The following is a 24,015-nucleotide window of genomic DNA, read 5'->3' on the forward strand; positions in this document are numbered from 1 at the left end:
ATTGCACATTTTTAATTGAACTTATGTCAATATAACTATATCATGTAATCTAATGTAGTGCAACTGTCAATACATGTAATTTCCCCCTGGGATTAATAAAGTGTTGTATTGATTACTTTGATTGATTTATGTTCTTAGCTGTGCAAAACCACTGTTACGATCCAAAATGTGAGGAAGAAGCTGGGGAACATGTGACAATAAACAACTTTGCCAAACACATAAAATAAAGAGTCATTTATTTAACATGTATTTCAATACAGTCAGTGTCATCTTTTTCATGATAATATATGTAGCCTTGTACAGCTACATGTGTGATTATATATGGCACATAAACAAAATAAAATGTGTGTATATTACCAAGCAAGTGAAAGACGGAAAGAGAAAGCAAGAAGAGAATACACATTATTTAAAATAGGACAATGATTACGCACTTCCTTGGAGGTGGCTGGTGCAGATGAGGCTCTAAAGCAGAACATGGGAAGAACAGAGTGAGAGATAATATGACAAGTAAAAGGTGGATATTTGGGTGGAGTTTTAGCAATAAAGCTTGGTTTTAGAAAAGGAAATTTGGATCCACTTTAATGTGCCAACATGAACAATTTGTGTTAAGTCTTTTATTGTCTGATTTTCACATCGACAGAGCTGCAAGGGAGAACAGACCTCATGGTCGTATAGGAGCTGTAATGTGTAATGACCCTCTGTATGTCTGTAAAGAGCTCCAACTGTTCCCTCAGCAGCACACTAGTCAAAATGAAACACAGACAAATTAACAGCATTTTACATTGGCTTTGTAGTTTTTCTTTACATTGGGAAAAATTAGAGCTGGGATAAATAGACCGTACTTGTCTTGTAGGTAGTTTCAAAAATGGAATGGGAGCAATCTCGGCTAAATGGCAATATTATAATCTTGTCAGAATACTTTTTTAGGTTTTAGAAGAGTGTCAATAAAATATTTCCATGCCTGGGGTGATGGCAGCGCTTGGATGGATGCATAGTTGGTCAGAAATAAAAGCCATGCAGTAAAAAAAATAAAAGTGTCCGTGTATCATTCGGTTTGTTTGAGGTCCACTGTTTCAGAAACAACCAACTGCCTGCAATGTGTCGGATCCAACCAGCAAAAAACAGATCAGAGCTAGACCTGGTGCAGCTTCTCAGTTAAAGTTGTTATAGTTAATCTCCAAACGTCCTAGAAATCTCCATACCTATAAAAGGACAAAAACAAAGGATTTATAGAAGCAGATATGCAGATATAATGTGTTTCTGATTAAAGTTTAAAATTAAGTGCAATATTGAAGTAGTAAAAATTACCAAAATAACTTATACAGGGTTGACTACGGTTCTGATTTAAATGCGGAGATATTCCCGCGAGAGTGCGGAAAACTTAAATGTATTTATTTAGTTCAAATGTGAAATGTTACCAATATACTCACGCGGACCACACTTCGAGAAGCACTGGTCTAGGATATATCAATGAAACTAGTGTTGATTATTCATTTGGAGTATGACTTGACCCTGATATGTTTTGCAAATTAACTCAAATATGGCATGCAACCAGAAAAACTGCTAGATTACAAAGTGAAGTGTCATGCTATTGGTTATTGGCAAAGCAAACGTCATGTGTATGTGACTCACTCTGTGTCATCAGCGTTGGGTTTGTGGCCTTGGAACAGCGGCTGCATGAAGAGCCCCAGCGTTCCCGTCAAACACACCAGGATAAAGATCCACAGAAACAGACGGTCAATCACCATGGCTACGTACTTCCAGTCTTGTATGATCTGGAACCAAATCAACAAGATGCGATCGTTAAAGGTTGTTAAGAGTATGTGGTATGTGTAGGAACCTCTCTCTCTCTCTCTCTCTCTCGCTCTCTCTCTCTCCTCAGTATCAATCTCATGCAGGCAGCTCACTGATCCAGTAATGAGTGACCCGACAGTGAAGAATAAATATATTTATAACTAGTTTAGCTTGTTCCACAGGTAGATAAAATAGCTAAGTGTGTTAAGGTAGGGACACACCAAGCTGACACCAAATAACTGACACAGACGGACCCGACTGTTGTGTCGCCTCGCGTCTCCTGCGTCTTGGCCATGTGTCGCACTGGAACACACCGCAAAGACTTCAGCCGACGGCCAAGTTGCACGTACGAACTGCGCATGCGTGAGTGGCAATAACTCTCCTTACCAGCAGGTGGTGGTAGTGTGTATTCGTCATTCAAAAGAAGCAACAACCGGAAGACAGCCTGCGTGATACACCGAGAGAAGAAGAACAGACTACGTGATATATATACAAACAACAAATAGCGTGTGCGTTCCATCTTCCCTCTACAACGAGAAGCTCATTGGGCTTTCCCGAACCTGTGTCGAGAGCTGGAGTTAAATGAAATCTCAGCCTTCTTAATCGTTTGTTTGGGTCCCTCACTTCCGTTTCGCTTCTCATGCACTGACTCGCTAAGCTGAACAGCCAATCAGAGTGATTTATTTGACAGACAGCCTTTGGCCGATTGCCTACCGATTCGACATGTGGAATCGGTAGGTTTTCGGCCAAAAAGGTGTCGGCACGGCCGAAAAGACATGACGGTGCGGGACACACCAATCTGAGTAGTGCGACAGAACGCTCATCGTCGGCCTGACATCCATCGACGGCCAAAATCGGCTTGGTGTGTCCGGGGCTTTAAGTCTAACTCTTAGTGTGTGTTTTGCTCCGCTCACCGGTCCGTCACAGCGGGTGGAACTGCAGGATTTCTGCTTTACACACGTTACATACCGCTATTTTACTGTATTTTTCGGACACCTTAAAATACTGCCAGACTGGTGAAGCCATTTTGTCGAGCTTGTTTTGCTGCGCACAGAGAAAAGTGTCATGTATTTTACGTCATGTAACGGCGGTACTACACTTCCGTTAGGTTGCTGGGCCCGGAAACACTTTTTCCCATTGACTTACATTGGGAAAAAGTGGTCTGTAAATCGTTGGATAATTCTTTTTTAAACTAAATAAACTACCCAGTATGAACGTTTGTATAGCCCTTATTAAAAACATTCGGTCTTCAAGTTGTAAAATGTGCTAATAACGTTATTTTGAGTTATTTTCCTCTGCATTATGAACGCGCATCTAACCCACGGGACCACGCTGCCTGGCACGTTCATGTTACGTGTTCAGACTGTAACAGTTTGGAGGATTTAGCAGCCTGGTATATTACACAGTTTTAGCGGCATATATATTTATAAATATATATATATATTAGGGCTGTCAAGTTAACGCGTTAATAACGCGTTAACGCAAAAAAAAATTAACGCCACTAATTATTTTAACGCGATTAACGCATGTGTATTTTTTTTCCTCGGCCGCCCCGTAGTTTCAGAGAGCATCGAGTTTAAAATACCATCTACAAGCTGATGCTGCTGACAGCCCCGCTCCTGCTGTCCGCTTGTGGCAGACCACACTTCCACGCTCACCGGCAGGCACCGACTGGCCATCGGGAGGACCGGGAGGGTGTGTGTTTGTGTGGCGCGAGTGAGCAAGAGAGAGACCGTACGTGCATTGTTGTTGTTAGCATCGGGTGCTAGCTAGCTGCGCTAACGGATATAAGGAGCTGTTTAAATGAAAACAGAGGAGCGCTCTATCCACACAACTGCGCCGAGCACTTGACTTTATGCAGGAAGTCAGACAGTGGGACATTGTAGGAGAAGTCAGCACACTCATGATTGCAGCAACATGATCGCAGCGTCCAGGCAGCTCCCGTTCGAGCATATGCCTTGAGTTGCACATAGCTCCAACGATCCAACAAACACACGCGCACGCGCACACCATTTGTATTGTATGCGAGAGGTTCCAGGTTGAATTGAGCCGAATATTTGTAATGTTCAGAGGTTGTTGTGTTTAATATTCATGAGAATATTTGTCATTGTTCAAATGATAATAAACATTAGCATAAAGCATATTTGTCCACTCATATGTTGATAAGAGTATTAAAAACTTGAAAAATATTCCTCTAAGGTACATTTAGAACAGATAAAAAATGTGCGATTAATTTGCGATTAATCGCGATTAACTATGGACAATAATGCGATTAATCGCGATTAAATATTTTAATCGACTGACAGCCCTAATATATATATATATACACATGGTTGGTATTTAATAAAAAGGAGTGTTATAGTCTGTTGTAGTGTGTGATATTGGTATTTATGGAAACATTTTACACCTTTCCTTCAAGTATTATACGTTTTTGTTACTTGTGGGGTAGGCCTACTTAACATGAATAATCACAGTTACTATCCTTTTACTCCATCACATTTCAAAGAGAAATAGGCTATTGTTATTTTAACTCCACCACAGTAGTAATCCATCATCAGCTTTACTTTTTAGATAAGATTTAACTCACAATTGATCATAACAGGCTTCAAAATACATACATTTTTATATATTACCAAGTGGTTTCATGTACAACCCACACAAGTGTCATGCTAAATGAAGCTCTGTTGCTTGGATATCACTAGATCCTGATGTCAGCATAATATAAAAGTACATAACGATTGATGTGTAACTTAGCATAATTACTAGCTAGCCACTAGCTGCTAACTGCCGCGGCCACCTCGTTAATATCAAATCCATCATAACAAATCCAGTACCATGCTGTCATGAACGCGCGGTGCTGTTACGTGTACGCAAATTGACGTGCTTAATGTGAACGAGCCTTTTGGGGGGCGTGGTGAAAGTTGCGCATGCTCTATGAGCGCACATACGGGTACTTCTCAGGCAGGACGGGTAATCTGTGACGTTTCGCTCTCTCAAGAATTGGCCCATTTTATCTTTGTGCACCAATGAGCAGCTCTCATAGGAATAAATGAGGCCCCGCCTTCCACGCTGTATCCAGTTCTTATTATACATCCATGGTTACGTTCCCTGCTAGTTTGCACCATTCCATACAGCTGTCACATGATGGTTTTGCATCCAAAGGTCAGCAGAAAATGATGTCAAAGTTTAAATAATTTAAACTTTGAGCACATTGCTTGGGGAACACTTTGAGCGTTGATTGACGGCAATGGTATCGCTTCCGCCTCGTTGTTATGTTCCAATAAAAACTTAAAATCCAGAAATCAGATGAATCAAATATTTTACCTTAATATAAAGTTAAAACGACAAAGGTCTAAGATGTGTTTCGCTAACATGCAGCTTAACTCTGGACATAAAATACATCAATGTCAGCTTATGGCAAATAATTACAACAACACATGCGCTAAGTCGATAGGACGATATTACAGGCATCTAACAAATGACTATTAACTTGATTAAAACAAATAATAGTTGGTAACATTCGGGATAATGCAAGTACGGAAGCCTCTAGGAAACCTAATGCATATTGGGAAATAGTTTTAAACGGACTGCAGACGATAGGAAAGGAGGCAGCTTGATGAAGAATTTGCAATGAGCATTACAGCTGCAAAAAATGTTTGTAATATTTATTAAATGTGGGAGTTTGGTTTAGAAGCCTGGAGCGACATTTCTGGGGTTAGGGTTAGACAGTCAGTTTGTGTTTAAGGGTTTTCTGAGGTTTTCAGAAGAGAAAAATAAATAATTGAGAGGTTGAAATAATGTCACAGAAGGGCAAAAAGCAAACACTGAATTATTTAAGACATGGTGTGCTCCGTGTCTTCTTATCTGGCACTGACAACATCTTCATTTTTTGTACAAATGTTCCTCCCTGTTGCATCTTTGTCATCACCCATGTCTATTATCTGTTCTATATGTCTTTTCTTCCCTATTTCTTTCAAATAATGAATTCTGTCTTCCTTTCCTTTCATCCTTTGATCCTATCTCTTCCTGTTCATCATCCTTCATATGTTTCTTTTAACCACAGCTTTATCTCCTCACCCTGTCATCGTCGTCTTCTGTCCTCATGTGTTCGGCGATGTATCTCACTCCATCTACTGCCTCCTCCACATCTGCATCCCACTGAGAAGCCAAGGGCTTCTGGAAGTCTGAAAACCCACTACCCCCATCTGGGACGTCATCCACCTTCCAGCAAAACTTGTTTGCCAAGTCCTCATTCACGTAGAAAGATTCTGCATCTGTTCGAACCCCTCCAAGTCTGACGTTGGAATACTGCCTCTTGCCTGTGCTGCTTTGGGAATTGGTTTTCCCGACGGTAGTCTGGTTGGTGGCGTACTTCTTGCGAAGTTTATCAAATTTGTTGGAAGAGCCTGGACGCCTCATGAAGAGGATGTCGGGGAGGCGGATTAAGAAGAAATGTTTGACCCACTCTGGCATGTGGTGGGTTGATGGGGAGCGGTGATGCACATTGAGGTTACAGACGGTGGTCACAATAGAGAAAGTGACCAGCACCATGGTGAACATCAAGTATTTACCTTAGAGAGAGAAAGACAAGATGCCAACATGAACAAATGAATAAGGCCTATATTGTATATAATTTAGTGTCAAAAAGATCTGTCTGTATGAGGCCACTAATTCTATCATTGCAACGACAGAACAATTTCACAATGACCCATTTGCTGCTCTAAGGCTCCAATTTTAACATCAACACTGTTAATATTTACTGAGCAATTGTAAAGGCTTCTACTCGTATTTATTTGATTGCTGTGAAGTTGTAATTGTCTGTTTCACAGCTTATCAGAAAAGGAGGGACTATGCCCTTTAAGATTTCTAATGTGAGTTTTCTTTAACAGCAAATAGTATCAATAGCTATATATCAGATATACTTGAGGGGTAATAATAATGAATAAAGGTCTGTCGCTTAACTCATCGTACTTGCAGTTTTTTCAGACTCAACTCAAATAATTGTTTGTAAGGACCTTTGCAGAAGTGTTTTATTTATGGTAATACATTACAAAAAGTGTTAGTTTGACATTTGTACTTTGGCAGTCTTTAGGCCTTCTAGCTCTATGCAGAGGCAACCAAAATCAGCCAAAAATATTTCTTACCTGGGATCAGTGGAGCAACATTTGACTGAAGGATATGTTTAAAATGTTTGGTTCTGGTCTTAGCAGTCTTTAACAGTGTTACTTGTGTGTGATGTGTTAATTTCAAACTGTATACAAATCTAGCTGTGATCTGGTCATATTATAGGTTTGGTTTGAGTTTTCTCCAATTTATTAAAGAGGACAAATACCCTCTGTCTGAAACCTGTTGTGATTGGTCAACCGCTCCGAGATGTGTAGGACATGTCCCGCCCCTTAGCATATAACATAAAATATGTTGAAGTGCAAGCCAATAGAAGTGCAAGTGTGACATAGTGATGTCACTATGTCCCCGCAGTAAACAATGAAGTCCAAACTAGGTGTCACAGGCAGAGTGTGTGTGCTCTCTCCCAAATGGAGCTTTTCCCTCTTCAAAATACCTAACTTCACTCCTTCCACCTTTGAATTCCATGCCGTTACTCTAACCCATCCTATACAATTAACCATTGTTGTTCTCTACCATCCACCAGGCGCCTTGGGGGACTTCTTGGAGGAATTAGATAATCTCCTCTCACACATCCCTGAAACTGGCCCTCCCGCTGTACTTCTCTGAGACTTCAACCTCCAGACAGGGAAGATAGACGAACTAACATCTCTGTTAACCGCCTTTGCTTTCTCACTGTCTCCTTCCCCACCAACTCATAAAGCTGGCAATGTCCTTGATCTCATATTCTCAAGGAACTGCACTACTTCTAACCTCTCTGTAAACCCGCTCCACACATCCGATCACTTCTTCATTTCATTCTCTCTACCCCTTTCCAAACATAACAAACTAATCTCTTCTCATTCTGCACCTGTCCGCCGTAACCTCTGTTCCCTCTCCCCCTCTGCCTCATCAGTGCTCTCAGCCCTCCCTTCCTCTGACTCATTCCAACTCCTGCCTCCAAACTCTGCTGCAGAAACTCTCCTCTCGACTCTCTCATCCTCTCTGGACTCTCTCTGTCCTCTCAAATCTTGGCAGGCTCGTCAGTCCCCTCCTGCTCCCTGGCTAAATTACGCACTGCGTGCTAACAGAACCATCCTTCGGGCAGCAGAGCGGAAACGGTGGAAATCCAAACACCATGACGACCTCCTAACCTATCAGGCTCTCCTCTCCTCTTTCTCTGCTTCGATCTCTAAGGCAAAAAGCACTTTCTTTCAAGATAAGATCCAATCTTCCTATTCCAATCCCAAAAAACTATTTTCCATCTTCTCCACCCTCTTGGACCCCCCCAAAGCCCCTTCCCCCTTCTGTCAAGCGACTTTGTTAACTTTGAAAAAAAGGTTGATGATATTCGCTCTTCTTTTTCTGACTCACCTTTATTCACGCTGGGTCACCAGACCCTCCTTCCACCCACACACTAACCTCCTTTTCCCCTCTCTCGCCAAGTGAGGTTCTTACCCTCATTACCTCTGCCCACCCTACCACCTGTCCTCTGGACCCTATCCCCTCAAACCTCCTTCAGACTATCGCTCCTGATATTCTACCGTTTCTCATCCATTTCATCAACACTTCTCTGACTTCTGGTCACTTTCCAAACAGTCTCAAGGAGGCAAGAGTAAACCCTCTCCTAAAGAAACCCACTCTCAACCCATCTGATGTTATAAACTACAGGCCTGTCTCTCTCCTCCCGTTCCTGTCTAAAACACTTGAACGCACTGTCTTTAAACAACTCTCCTGTTATCTCCATCAGAACAACCTTCTGGATCCGCACCAGTCTGGTTTCAAGGCAGGTCACTCAACAGAAACTGCCCTCCTCGCTGTCTCTGAGGAACTGCACACTGCCAAAGCAGCCTCCCTCTCCTCTGTCATCATCCTTTTGGACCTGTCTGCTGCATTCGACACAGTGAATCATCAGATCCTCCTTCACACTCTCCAAGAACTTGGAGTTTCAGGCTCTGCACTTTCCCTCCTCACCTCCTACCTCAAAGACCGTACCTACAGGGTAACTTGGAGAGGGTCCGAGTCCGACCCTTGTCAATTAACTACAGGGGTCCCTCAGGGCTCTGTTCTTGGTCCCCTCCTCTTCTGCTTGTACATAAACTTGCTCGGATCTGTCATTAGCACGCATGGTTTTTCATACCACTGCTATGCTGACGACACCCAATTAATTCTGTCCTTTCCCCGCTCAGAGACCCAGGTTGTTGCACGCATTTCTGCTTGTCTAGCTGACATCTCTCAGTGGATGTCTGCTCACCACCTCAACCTTGACAAGATTGAACTGCTTTTTCTTCCAGGAAAAGATTGTCCCACTCTTGACCTAACAATCAACATCGGCACCTCTGTTGTTTCCCCAACTCAGACTGCAAAGAATCTGGGTGTGACCCTAGATAACAAACTGTCCTTCACTGCAAACATCGCTGCTACAACCCGCTCTTGACACTCTTTACAACATCAGAAGGATACGTCCCCTCCTGATCCAGAAAACGACGCAAATTCTGGTCCAGGCTCTCGTCATCTCACGCCTAGACTACTGCAACTCCCTCCTGGCTGGTCTACCTGCTTGTGCCATCAGACCTCTGCAGCTCATCCAGAATGCAGCGGCTCGTCTGGTCTTCAACCTTCCAAAATTCTCCCACACCACGCCGCTCCTCCGCTCCCTCCACTGGCTTCCAGTAACTGCTAGAATCCACTTCAAGACACTGGTACTTGCGTACCATGCTGCGAATGGATCTGGCCCTTCCTACATCCAGGACATGGTTAAACCGTACACCCCAGCACGTGCACTCCGCTCTGCATCGGCCAAACGGCTCGCTGCACCCTCACTGCGAGGGGGACCCAAGTTCCCATAAGCAAAAACACGTCGGTTTGCTATCCTGGCTCCAAAATGGTGGAATGAGCTCCCCATTGAAATCAGGACAGCAGATAGCTTACACATCTTTCGGCGCAGACTGAAAACTCATCTCTTTCGACTCCACTTCGAGCGATATAATTACTAACAAAGAATTACTAACAAAGCACTTATATACTAATAAAGGACTGGCTTATCTAAAGCCAGTTGAGTAGCACTTTAAATGTTATGGCTCTATGAAACCTGATGTACTTATATGATTCTGTTTTCTTCAAGTTTGTATCTTCCTGGTCGAATGCACTTATTGTAAGTCGCTTTGGATAAAAGCGTCAGCTAAATGCAATGTAATGTAATGTGTGTGTGTGGGAGAGAGACTTTGGGAAATGTGGGATTTTAGCAGACCATTAACATGCACAAAACCCTATGCAACACACTACAGGGAAGGGAAACCCCCAACAAGCATAATAGGCACCCTTTACATATCCAATAATGCATCTTTAGTTCAAACCCCTAACTATATATAGTTGCACACAGACACACGCAAATATGACTTACCTATGAGTGGCACTGCAAGAGAGGTGGGTGGCACTATCTTTGATATCAGCAGCAAGAACACAGTGAGGGCCAGCAGCACTGAGATGCACAGCGTGTTCTTCTCCCTACAATCAGACGGCAGGTAGAACACCAGGATAGCCAGAGACGTGATCAGCACACACGGGATGATCAGATTAATGGTGTAAAACAGCGGCTTCCTCTTGATCACAAAATCATAGGTTATATCCAGGTAGGTGATGTCATTGGGATCCTCATTTTTGCGCGCCGGGAGTGAGACAATGTCCCACTCCCCGCTTGGCGTGAAGTCGTCCCGGCTGGCGAAGTCGCTCGTGAGGCTCAGGTCCAGCTCCGTGTGGTCATAGGTCCACGAGCGGAACTTGAGAGTGCAGTTCTGCTGGTCGAAGGGGAAGTTCTGCACCTCGATGGCGCAGGCCGACTTGTAGATGGCAGGCGGAAGCCAGAAGATGTCTCCTGTGTTGGAGACCACAGCGTTGCAATAGAAGGACACTTCGTACACACCGTCAACACTGTAAGAGGTTGTGGGAAGATGTAAGATTAGAGTGTGTGAAATCAGAGTTTAAGTGCAACACTTAAATATGAACTATTTCAAGTCAGCTAACTTTCAATAAAGTAACAGCGGCTTTCAAAAAAATTACAGGATTTGCAATACTGGATGAGAAATATGGATGTGGTTTCTTATTAAGGCTCGATGATGATGGTATGCTATCAATAGCGCAATGTAAAAGAAGAAAAAAAAGGCAAATCCTGGTGAAATATTGTCTTAATGCATGCGTCTAATTAGAGATGTTATACCACTACTGCATCTATTTTCAATGGAAAAGTGCTCAATGGGCATTATCTTTAACGCTTCAAGGGTGATGTTCTTTCTCCTGGATTACGGTAGCAGTTTCAATCACATTCATAACAATGAAAATGAAACAAAAGTACAAAAATAGTTGGCTAGGCTGAGTAAGATGGACCTTTATTAATAACCGTGGGGAAATTCAGTAGTTCCAACAGCAACAAGGTAAGGATTAAAAACAGGACAGCACAGATTCACACAAGTAAAGATTAAATCAAAGATACAAATAAAAATCATGACAAACTATGAAATAACAAATGAATGAAAATGAGCATATATACATATTGCCCAATATAAGAAATGAAGTAAGAAATTAATTAAAATTAAACTATATACATATTAGATATAATTACATGAATGTGTGGAAACAGTGTGTATTTATGTCCAGTAATTGTGTCACATTGTGACCCCTTGCTGTGCAGTCTGATGGCTACAGGAACAAAGGATTGTCCGAGGCGCTTGGTGCTGTGCCGAGGAGGGATGAGTCTGTGGCACAACACAAACTTCGGCAGACTTTGAATCAAAGCTTATATGTGATAAATAAAATCACAAATACAAACCTATTTGGGGCAAAATACATTTCCCTAGAAGCGTAATTGATAATGCTGTTCTGTTGTATGGGGACGATATTTTTCCGGAGACCAGGAAAATCTATTTTCGCTTCATTGCAATTATAATACTCAACAAACCCACACTCTCCCCCATGATTGTCTAAAAGCAGACGTTGATTAAGTAATTCATAATCCCCTTCACCTCAGCAAAAAAAATTAAAAACAGACTAGGCTTAGAAGAGAGAGAATGCTGAACATTTAATTACAAAATCCCTATAGAAAAACAGGCTTATTTTGGCTGCAGATTTTCTGCTTTTAATGGCCGATAGCAATTTTGGAAAACCTCTTAATGATATACTGTAAATCCACTAATACCATACTGTAAGCCATTAATAAGAGGCCGCCACACACAAATGCACACAGGCTGAAAATGTTATATTTACTTTTCCATTCAACTGGTTTTAGAACAACATAATATAACTAGATGAACAAATAAACTGGTTTCCTCTTTCGTTGGATGACATGCACATACTTACTTGTTGTAAAGCACTATATCCGGAAGCCAGATGTGTTTGGATGGTATTCTCAGTTTCTTGATGCCTTCGTACTGCTCTGGGTCCCATCTTAGCCTATAATCATTCCACTCCTGCAGAGATAGTGTTAATAAATGATGTCACTGACAGAGTCACCCACATACTGTATGTTGAACACTGTGTGTGTGCACTGGGCACGCTAGAAAATGTATTGTACCTGAAACAGCCACAAGTTGGTCGTCATGATCTGTTCTCTTTCATTCTAGAAAAAAACAATGATATAATTTACATAAAACTTAAACCTTACAAAATAAATGGTTGAATTGTTATAGTGCTGTCTACTGGCAGTGTTTTTAGTCAACACAGAAACATAAACCTTTTCTTCAACTGCATTACTTTCATATTGGTCTCACTATTTCTCACAATTTTATTCTAATCATTCTACTGTTTGTTTTTGCACTATTTTAATTTTTTATTTGTTTTATGGTTTTATGTCCTATATAACTATGTTGCAATGTTGGAGGAGCTTGGGAGATTTTTCTACCCATTTCTACACTCTAGCTACTGAGCATATGACAATAAAGCCTTTGAATCTTGGGGACAAATAATATACACAAATGTCACAAAGGTATACTCCATACAGAACTGAAATGTATCTTATTGTGCAGGAGTTTCAAATTGCACACCCAGTGAAAACATATGTGTGGTCAAATGAGAATATAACAAATTGTACATTTTAATCTCTAAAAACAGATATCTACATCTGAATGCAGAATCTGTTGACAACAGGCTTTGTGGTCACGTATGATCGTGGAGAGCAAAAAAGGCTGAACTCATTGGCCAAAGTACAATCTTGAACACTATCAACTGAGGTCTATTTAGCTTTTAATTAGCCCTTTTCTAAACTCTATTTCTGCATTGAAAGATAAAAGAATCCGGTCATAGACATTGTCTGCCCAGCAACAACTCCAGTCTCATGACTCAAATTGCTAATTGAACTGTAAACAATGCCTGGAGCAGGGAGAGAATGTGGGGCATCTGGAGGTCAGCTAGCTTCACCAGACTGCTAAAATATAACCTGTTATCCCCAAAGTATAAAACATTGTCAGACCGACAGCTGATTAGTTCCAAGATTGTCTAAAATGTAGTACTTACATTTATTTTAGCTGTCATGTTTCAATGTAACCCTAAAACTTCCCCTCAACCCGTCCCTAACCCTAACCATTGTGCAGTGAATTCCCCATTGTGATTGATGTGCTGTTTACACGAGAACGAAACGGGTTGTATCTGCTACTTCTCTCTCGCGTATAGCCCGTTTGTTCACACAAGGCCGTAACGGAACCGCGGAAACGGATCCCAAGGTGGATAGATCTGCAAACGGAACGCTCTGGGGCCCAAACGGCTCAGTGTGTACGCCCTATACCAGCGTTTCTCAAAGTGTGGGGCGTGCCCCACTGGTGGAGAGATGGCGCAGAGATGTGGGTGGGTCGCGAAAGGACGCAATGAACGGGAGTTTTTTTTTTTATAAATATTTTGGACCTCAGGCCCGGAATCGAACCTGGGTCCTCGCGGGCGTTAGTAGACTGTTACAGCCGGAGACTCGCAACGGCGGTGGACTTTCACAGCGCCGGATCCGCCGGAGCCTAGCAACGGCAGGTGTTTGCGGCGGCGGGTGCGGTACCGGCGCTGTGAAAGTCCACGGCCCACCTATGTCAGAGCCAGCGGCCCACCAAAGGCAGCGGCCCACCGGGAAAAGTCCCGACACTCCCGATGGCCAATCCGAGCTTGCTCACACACACACACAACTGAAACCAAAATCATTTACAGACATATGTAAAAATCTCTCATACACACATGTGAAACGCTCACATGCCCCTTTCACACCAACGCGTTTTCAGCTCCGGCTCGGAGCTGGAGCCTGAAAAGTGCCGGTTTTTCCTGTTCACACCGCAGCGGCGCCGCCTATTAGCTCCGGAATCCGGTTCACTTCCAGCTCCAAAAAATTGTCGGTCTAGAGGCAAGAGCTTCGGAGCTAAGAGGTGGCGTCGCTTACGTTGCGTGCAGGAAACTAAACCCACCTCCCCTGAACATGGGTCGACTGTCATGCCTGCCTACAAGCAGTAGTGCTTATAAACACACTTTATAAAGTCAGGCAACACTAACCAGGCTTCGTGTGATTCTGTTTATTTGTACCTTACTTTGACCATCCGTTCACTGTTATCGATCATTGTGGAGAGAGGCAGACGTTTTGTTTTGTATTATAGCAGCTATCGGATGGAATCAATACATGGGCTGCACAGGTTGTCGTGTCCGACTATCACAAGTAGAATCATTATAAAAATACGCTGGTAAAATGTGCCTGTAGAAAACGGTTTATGCAACAATAGGATAGCAATAGCAAGTAGTCAGTTTAGCTTCGGTTGCTATGCTAACATCACCCATTTTATATCAGAGAAACTTTCATAACAGCGTTGTGATGCCAAACAGCGTCAATTCAGACTGACACACATTCACTTAGGCTAAGGGGAACTGGGGATATGTATCAGCTGCTTGTGTGAGTCGGACAGTGAATACTTTAGAGCGGCCGCTGCAGTGTGAGCTAACCGGGAGCTAACGGGAGAATAAACTCCTGTGGAAGAGCAGCCAACACTGCAGCGGTCGGTAAATGCTGCAGAAACACATGAATAAACAATGAATCACGGCACTCTGGAGAAAAGTATAAGGTTGGAGAAGTTGTTATTTAATTTAATCTGGCTTCGTGTGATTAAAAGCAACACGATCATCGATCATCGCAGTTCCCTGTTGTTGTTGTTGTTGTTGTTGTTGTTGTTGTGAGCGCCGTATCGCCGTTGGGGAGCAAATCAGCGATGTAAACGGTGACGTCATGACGCAGCATTGGCAGCACCAGTCGGGCTCTGGGCGGTGTGAACAGAGCGGGAGCAGAAAAGGGAAACCGGAGCTGAACCAGAAAAGCTCTAGCTCGGAGCTAGAAAGGGAAAAGCGCTGGTGTGAAAGCCGCAACACACACACACACACACACACACACACACAACAGCGTTGCAGTCGGGAAGCAAAGCAATGTGGAGCGGCACCTCACCACTTCATAAGGAGTTTAACCATGACACTTTTCGAAATCCCGTTTGTGTCCCCTCACTTTACAAATAGGCCTATGTTTATTATAATTTTTTAACGCAAGCCATCATCGCCACAGAGGAGCACACAGCCTCTGTGAGCGAGCGAGACAGAGAGAGAGAGAGAGAGAGAGAGAGAGAGAGAGAGAGAGAGAGAGAGAGAGAGAGAGAGAGAGAGAGAGAGAGAGAGCTAGAGAGAGCACACCTTTATCTATGTAATAGCCTAGGTGTAATAAAGAAAGTAAGAAATCATTCCAATGTGTACTATAGGACAGTAAACGTTTAAAAGGGGAGTGATTAGTAAAATATGCATACATAAAAAGAAAGAATGCTAACTAGGTAACATAAGATCATTTTGTATTGGTTGTGATCATATTCTAAAGATGTTTGGATTATTGAAAAGTATACAGGTCCCTTTCATATGAGTGTTGAGAGCTGTATCCATAAATTCATTTTGTGCTCAAAGTGCACCAGATTGATGCATTTAACTTCAACATTTAAAAAATCTCTTCCCGGGGGTGCATGCCCCTGGACCCCCCTAGAGGAGGTGAGGTCCACCCCCAAATAAAGCAGGTTCAAATAATTAAATTGCATACATGTTCTTTTAGTAAACATTGAAAACGGGTCCCACAGACCCAAATAGCACACAAAGGTTAAAGGTAAGCATATAATAATGTTAAAATGTGCTGAATATATACACTGCAAAAAAAGAGGAGTAAAAGTAGCTCACGACTTTTTGAAAGTAGCTCTCATCCTAAAAAAGGTTGGAGACCCCTGTTATAGAACGATACATTTGACAATTTTAAGCTTGGCCTACCATTTTATTGGAGCGATGAGGAACAGGTGGGGCTTGAAACGGCCCACCTGTTCAAAGTGGGGAATGACAGAAAAAGTTTGAGAACCACTATACGATCATTTCCTGATAACGATGAAACCATATCCCCACCTCTGCTGCTCACTGCTGTAGCATGGTCAGTAGCTACTGCTACTTCTACTGACCATGCTACAGATGTTAGTGCAAAATCTACAGCTCCTCTACCACAACCATCAGCAACAAGTGGACATGGAGAATTACATGAACTACATGTTGCTAAAACCACCGCGGGGCATAAACAGAAGGGCAACCATGCTCGGGAGTCTTCTTCGCTGCTTTTGGTGTATTTTGTGGCGGAAGTACAGCGCCACTTACAGGCCCGGCATAATGTACTACAGCGTTTCCAGCGGGTCGAGCGGTCTCGTGTGAACGGACACACTGGCCGTTTCTCAATCGCGAGTACACATGCTGCAGAGCAACTATTTCAAGTATACTACGTCATAGAGTGTCGCAGAATGCTGGGAATTTAACATGCATTTAAACAGTCCTTCGGTGCCACTCGATGACATAGTATACTTGAAATAGTTGCTTTGCAGCAGTTTTACTCGCGATTGAGAAACGGCCGTTAATTGAGCCGAATGCGTGTGAACGGAAGACTTTTTTGATATAAAATTCGGTTTGTTTGCGTTTGCGTTCTCGCGTAAATGGGGTCTGAAACTCAAGCATTGCGTGATGTAAATGAAAGGTCACAGTGTAAACAACACAGGTGTAAATAATCAAATTAATGATTCCATTTAGCTGCTTTGATGCGTGCTTCTCACTGTCTCTCTGAGTGAGGCACTTGAATAGAGCTGAGCCACTGTCAGTCTTATGATTAACGCCTTTGCTTTTTACTATAAACAGTCAAAATGTCTACTATAAAGAGAGCCTTTTGTAGATTCAAGTAGAGTACCATACACGTTTTTTTAAAACTTGTACAATGAAGTTAATTAACCTCGTAAAAAACGTGTTAAGGGTGTCGCGCCCCAATGGAGATGTCAATCAAACACAGCTGCTACACAGAGCACTAATTAGGGCACTTAAGTGAAATCACCTGTGTGGGGGCCTAATGGGCCTGCATGGGCTTTACGATGTAGCGTGCACAGTATGACTGATGGCAAAAGTACCCCTAATAGAGAGGCGTGTGGTGCAGTGGGTTGTGCGTTGGTGTTCGGATCAGGGGGTCACAGGTTCAAGCCCCACTGCAGTCAGCATGTTGTTGTGTCCCTGGGCAAGACACTTCACCCCAAATTGCTCCTGTGGGGATTGTCCACAGTATTGAGTATGTAAGTCGCTTTGGATAAAAGCTTCTAACAAGTGACATGTAATGTAATGTAATATTATCCTAAAAGGCTTAATGGTGACACCAAGTGTAAAATATAACTTCATGTTACAAGTTTGTTATGAGCTGTGATAGGGCTGTGCAATTAATCGTATTTTAATCGCGATTACGATTATGCCTTGCGACGATTATGAAAACAGCATAATTGACAAAATACGATTATTTTGCTGGGTGCGCTTTCGCCCCTCCCTAAAAGCCCACTCGGCCACGTGGGAGTGACATGTGTTGTGAGTGCTCAGCGCGAGCGAAGATGTCAGAACAAGAGCAGCAACTCGTTAAAAAGAAGGGTAAAACTATTTCCACTATTTGCAAGTACTTTGTCATTACATTTCACATCGCTAAAGATATGTGCCCAGTTAGCACTGTTAGCAACCAGGGCTTCAAGCAACTTGTCAACACGTTGGACAAGCATTACGCGATGCCGTCTCGGTATTATTTCAGCAGGTCTGCGCTACCTGCACTATATGACAAATGCCGTGGGGAAGTTGAGAGAGATGTGGCTTCAGCTGACTACTTTGCTACCACAACAGACCTATGGTCTAGCCCAGGGGTGCCCAACCAGTCGATCGCGAGATGTGTCTAAAAATAGAACAACAATATTCAGTTTTATCGTTAATGTCCTGTAACATAATCTTCCTGTGCCAGAATAATGCACTTGAACGCATCAAAGCTTTGTGATTGGCCAGCGTCACCCCATGTGTCGGGGCGTGGCTGAGGGTCTTCAGTACAGGTGGCTTGTCACCTGCCTGCGCTCATCTCTGAAACCAGACCATAGAGGCTTCTCAATACTCAAATTTCCCCTCCTCGACTCCCCTCCTCGACTCCCCTCCTCGATACTTAGACCCGCCCACAGGAGATGCGAGCGGAGGACCGAGGAGGGGAACCGAGGAGAGAGGAGGGGAAGCAGCAGACGTTTAAAGAAATGAGAACTCCTCTCCTCTGAGCGGTCATATTAAAGCGACGTCCGTTCATTATTACGTGGCAACAGCTGCATCAGCTGTCGAGTGTTTCGTCATATTTTATAATCTCTGTTAGATCAGCTGCACATTGTTCCCCCACATATTTACTTTGAGTTCATTGAGAGTGCGGTATAATGAGGCAATACCAGGCTACAGATGCGGACACACAGACACACATATATTTAATTTACAAAAGTTGTATTTGCAAGTATTAAAAGTAAGGACATCAAACCAACTGAGACCCGTCTGTCCGCCGCATCTGCGCACTGTACAACACGCACCTACACACTGTACCACACGCACCTACACACTGTACCACACGCACCGACACTATAGGCCTACCACACACATGCTTGGAACAATCTTCAGCTAGAATTGAAACTGAGCATCTCATTCCTCTGCATGTCTTTAAAGCTAGGGTAAATGAAATGCTTGCTGATACAATGGGCACTTGTAAATGTCTATAACTATGTATCCTGTAAATATAATGTATAATGTCCTTATTGTTTCATGTTTCATGTGGGACCTATATGCTGCAGGTCTCCCTTGAAAAAGAGATCTATGATCTCAATGGGACCAATCTGGTTAAATAAAGGTTTGAAATGAAATGAAAACACCTACAGCTCCTAAAGCATAATCAGGCTACAGCCGTTGTGTATTTTATTGTGAAGCACTAAATGTTCTTAGAAAAATATGGACTCTTTGTAGATATCTACTAAACTAAAGCAAATAAAGAGAGTAGGCCTGTTATACTGAGTGATATATATTTTACACACTGCTCTGCTTTCTGCACGGGCCTCACAGCTGTTCTCTCTGTAAACATCGCGTTGCGATGAGAGCAGTTTCTAAAATAATATCCAGGGGATGCATGCAGAGCTGTCATTGGCTGAGATAAGTCCGGCCGTGCGTCACGCCTCCACCGTTCCCGGAAATGCATCCGCGGAGGACCCGTGGAGGAACCATCAGTGTATCCTCGGTTATAGCTCCTCCAGAGAGCCTCCTCGACGCTCGATCCTCGGTCCTCGGTGTGCATTTAGAGAAATGAGACGTCCTTCAAAATGGCACGCTGAAATTCATTTCCGGGTCACTACCGGAGGACCGAGGAGTCGAGGAGTTGAGGAGGGGAAATTTGAGTATTGAGAAGCCTCTCATGTCAACAGGCTGGTGTTTCTTGCAAAAAATCTTTAAGAGATGACATGAGCAGCCCTACCAGCATTTGCCATGGTGGCCTAAACATTTTTATTTGGTCTTAAATGGTAGTTCAACATTTATTTCCTGTTACTTCTGGACCATGACGGTTGGCCAGCCTTCAACGTTTAACTGAGTGGAATATGTTGAATATGTTTTACCAACATGTTGGCTATATGTTAAGGAGTTTTCAGTAGGTTGTGACAGTGCACTACATCATATTTGATTTAATTTATTTTGGTCTAATTTATTTTTATTTATCATATTAATAATATATGTTTAGTATGGTTTTGGAAGTGCGCTCCAACATATTTGTTGATCTTGTTTATTGGTAAAATATTATTTGTTTTAAAGTTCAATGAATAATCGTCAAAATAATCGTGATATCAATTATTGACCCAAATAATCGTGATTATGATTTTTGCCATAATCGCACAGCCCTAAGCTGTGATGCACAAGAACAGCTGTAAGCTTTATATCATAAGCATTACATTTAGGATGTCAGTTATCAAATATCAGTTTGTTAGAATTTAAGTACATTTAAGTGCTGTACTTAAGTACAATTGTGAGACATTTGAACTCTACACTGTAAAAAATGGCTGTAAAATCCACAGTTATTTACAGTGTTTGTGCACAGTAAATTACCATTTTAGAGTATAATACCGTGTTTCCAACCAAAAATTACAGCAACTCTGGAATTACTGTAGAAATAGCAGTAGTAACGTCCCAACTGTATAAAATCACAGTAACCAACAATGTACTGTAGTAGATCACAGTAACCAACAATGTACTGTAGAAGATCACAGTAACCATCAATGTACTGTAGATAATCACAGTACCAACAATGTACTGTAGATAATCACAGTACCAACAATGTACTGAAGAAGATCACAGCAACCAACAATGCACTGTAGATAATCACAGTACCAACAATGTACTCTAGATAATCACAGTAACCAACAATGCACTGTAGAAGATCACAGCAACCAACAATGCACTGTAGATAATCACAGTAACCAACAATGCACTGTAGAAGATCACAGTAACCAACACTGTACTGTAGAAGATCACAGTAACCAACAATGTACTGTAGAAGATCACAGTAACCAACAATGTACTGAAGAAGATCACAGTAACCAACCATGTACTGTAGAAGATCACAGTAACCAACAATGTACTGTAGAAGATCACAGTAACCAACAATGCACTGTAGATAATCACAGTAACCAACAATGTACTGTAGAAGATCACAGTAACCAACAATGTACTGAAGAAGATCACAGTAACCAACAATGCACTGAAGAAGATCACAGTAACCAACAATGTACTGAAGAAGATCACAGTAACCAACAATGTACTGTAGAAGATCACAGTAACCAACAATGTACTGTTGATAATCACAGTAACCAACAATGTACTGAAGAAGATCACAGCAACCAACAATGCACTGTAGATAATCACAGTACCAACAATGCACTGTAGATAATCACAGTAACCAATGTAGTGAACTATTTGTATGTATTCATGTTAGCAAACTATGAATAAGCTTAAAATGGGAAATGATTTGTGTAAAAACTGTGAGCTGGATTTGGGGCCGGTTGACATGTGGTGTTGAGAACAAAGGAAGATGGGGGAAGGTGAGGGTTTGACTTGCATTCAACTCAGATCTAGAAGATAATGAAGCTGAGCTACTGTGATTGGGGGGACTTAAGATTTGAGGTATTGGTGATATTTGGGCGGCCAATCACGGAGGTCTGAAAGGGTGGATCAGATAACTCCTCCCATTGTTAGCAATGTATAAACACAGGAACCACGCTGTGTTCCCTCTCTTTCCTCTGGATGGCTCATGTGATTATCAGGTAAGTATGGGATCCCAAAGATAACTGTATTGAATTTGTACTGTATTGATTGTATTGCATTGTCATATTACCATTAAAGTAGATTATTGTTTAACGGTTACTTGGTAGCTCTGGATTCCTTCCTGTATGATAGCCAGCTTGTTAGGGACGCGCGGAGATTTGAAAAGCGGACCAGTAATCCCTCAAAATCTCCATCAAATGGTGACCCGACGTGCCTGATAACAAAGCTGAGGAAGGATCTGGACGACCGGAATGGGTCGGGAACAAACGTTTTCAAACATCTCAGACAATCAGCAGGGCCCTGACAAATAAGGTACGCAGACGACTGTTATGAAAATCGACTGTCTGTAATTGGATATGCTAAAACTTTAGGATTGTCTGTAGGCGTTTCACAGTGTTTTTAAAGTTTAAATGGAATATACAATGCATATTTTACTATGTTAGGAAAGTTATATACAAAACGTGAACGTTGATCGCCAGGTAGACGGAAAGTCCTGCGTAACGTAAATAGAGCAGTTTGGCGCGGATCTACAGGTAGTTTATTCCTGAGTGGCGTGGAGACGGTGCAGTTTGTTGGTTGCGAGGTTTGATTCCTGCACGACAAAACCTGGAAACTCGATATTTTAGATCGGGTCGCCGTTTAAAACTGGGGTTAAATAACAGACCAAGGCTGAAAGCTAAAAGCCAGAGGTCTGTTATATGTTAAATCGAGGGAGAGAACGCGAACCTCACCAAAATTGTGACGGGACCGGCTCTCGTTTCCCTATGTCTGTAAACTTAATCTAAAAATCTAAACGTGCTGGATAGACTGTACGGGGAATACTTTTCTGTGAATAATTACGAGTAGATAAGGGAGAAAAGTCAGATAAAGAAATGCGAAGTCATGCTGGAAGGATACCGTGGGTTCGAGAAAGCCCCCACTTTTTCTTCACAGCTTTCCTCTAAAAAAGGAGTGAATAACATTGAAGATTAATAGATCAATGTGTCGTAGATATTTAAATAAATAAGAAACATTGCATTGTGAATTTCGTGGTATTCGTCATTTACTGAGAATTTTACTTATATTTTAGAGCAATTAATTGCATACAGTAACGTTGAGGGGAAGTAAGAATGGGTTTTGCTGAGTATATGAAGTACATGCAGGTTAAAGTTTGATTCAAATTGAACATAATAGTGGATTATTCCACCTAGATTGGACATGGAGAGATGATAAGAAATATATATTGTAATGTTATTTAGGAGTTGTGTTAATCATGCAACAGTGAGGCTAAACTAGTGGGCCAGCAAGTTGGCATATTGAGGGTGGAACGAACAATGAGAGTAGATTAAGTTGTTTTGTCTTTCATGCTTTTCACCAAGGCTCATTTGAGTGGTTATTGTCTTAATGTAGTGTTGTTTTGTGTTATATTGTGTAAAATATAATGTACCCACAAGCATGTGGTGTATTTGTCACAGTTCATTTTAAAGTCAGCCACCTCAGGGCTAGATCTCATCTCTGAGAGTCCATTGGGTTAATGAGTAAGAGGTCCTTTTGTTCTTCAGGCCACATGCTCAGGATGAGCAGCATCCAAGTCATTTGACCCCATGAGGTCAGGAGTCATTCTGTTAGACCACAATCTTGTGTAAGACAAATCATTGTTCTTTTGTCACATTTTGAATTACATAACATTTCATTTTGCTCAATCAATTTATCTATAAATGTTGTAGTTGGAGTTTGCTAACATTTTTAGGAACGACATGGTCCTACACTTGGGTCAAATTACATTACTGTGATCGGATTAGTGTGCTCTGCAGATTTACTATTGTTCTAAGTAACAGTGGGATTTAAAATATGAAGATGTTCTTTCGTAGTGTGTGGAATATGTGATGCTGGAAACATGTACGTTTTTCAATTTATAGGAGAAAATGGTTTCCTGAAAGAGTTATGTTGGGTAAATATGTAGCAATGGATGAAACTATTTTTAGAGTGAGTTTTTGTAATATCATTAGTAGACATCAATTATGTTGTTTAGATGGCATTTAACAATTAAGACAGATAGTATGATTAGAAAGAGTCAGAGTGGAAAGGGTTGGATTTATTTAACCTCAGTGTGCTAGACTTCCTATAGGTAATGTGTCCCGAGACCTGGACTCCCCCTCTGAGTTAGAAAGGCTACGATCCCGACCCTCCAAGCAGACAAAAGACCTAACCCAACAGGAGACTCCTCCTTCTCCATCGAACAGACAGAGAACCAGAGCTGAAACAACAACAACAAGACTGCAGCCAGAACTATCTCCACCTGTAGCACCCAGAACCAAACAGCTTGCTGACAGGCAGAGATCTACGCTCATCAGTCCCTCAGGCAGGGCATGAAGTTCCAAGCTGAGCCACGAGATTTGGCACAAGAGCAAAGTGTGGGACATGAGAGCAGAATCCGCCCTCCATAAAAACAGCAGA

General features: G+C 42.2%; 1 protein-coding gene across 1 annotated transcript in view; it reads right to left on the minus strand.

Moving 5' to 3' along the window:
• Positions 1-255: 255 nt before the first annotated feature.
• LOC117450374 (neuronal acetylcholine receptor subunit beta-2-like) overlaps positions 256-24,015 on the minus strand; it is a 41,597-nt gene continuing 17,837 nt past the window's right edge. Inside the window, exons 3-8 of the mRNA XM_034088284.1 lie at positions 12,464-12,508; positions 12,250-12,359; positions 10,301-10,827; positions 5,872-6,365; positions 1,633-1,775; positions 256-1,202 (exon numbers count right to left, since the gene is read on the minus strand). Of these exons, the coding sequence (XP_033944175.1) occupies positions 1,187-1,202; positions 1,633-1,775; positions 5,872-6,365; positions 10,301-10,827; positions 12,250-12,359; positions 12,464-12,508 (1,335 nt within the window). The 3' untranslated portion in view covers positions 256-1,186. The remainder of the gene's footprint in view (positions 1,203-1,632; positions 1,776-5,871; positions 6,366-10,300; positions 10,828-12,249; positions 12,360-12,463; positions 12,509-24,015) is intronic.

This window comes from Pseudochaenichthys georgianus, chromosome 1 (genome assembly GCF_902827115.2).
Source record: "Pseudochaenichthys georgianus chromosome 1, fPseGeo1.2, whole genome shotgun sequence".
NCBI classification, from domain to species: domain Eukaryota; kingdom Metazoa; phylum Chordata; class Actinopteri; order Perciformes; family Channichthyidae; genus Pseudochaenichthys; species Pseudochaenichthys georgianus.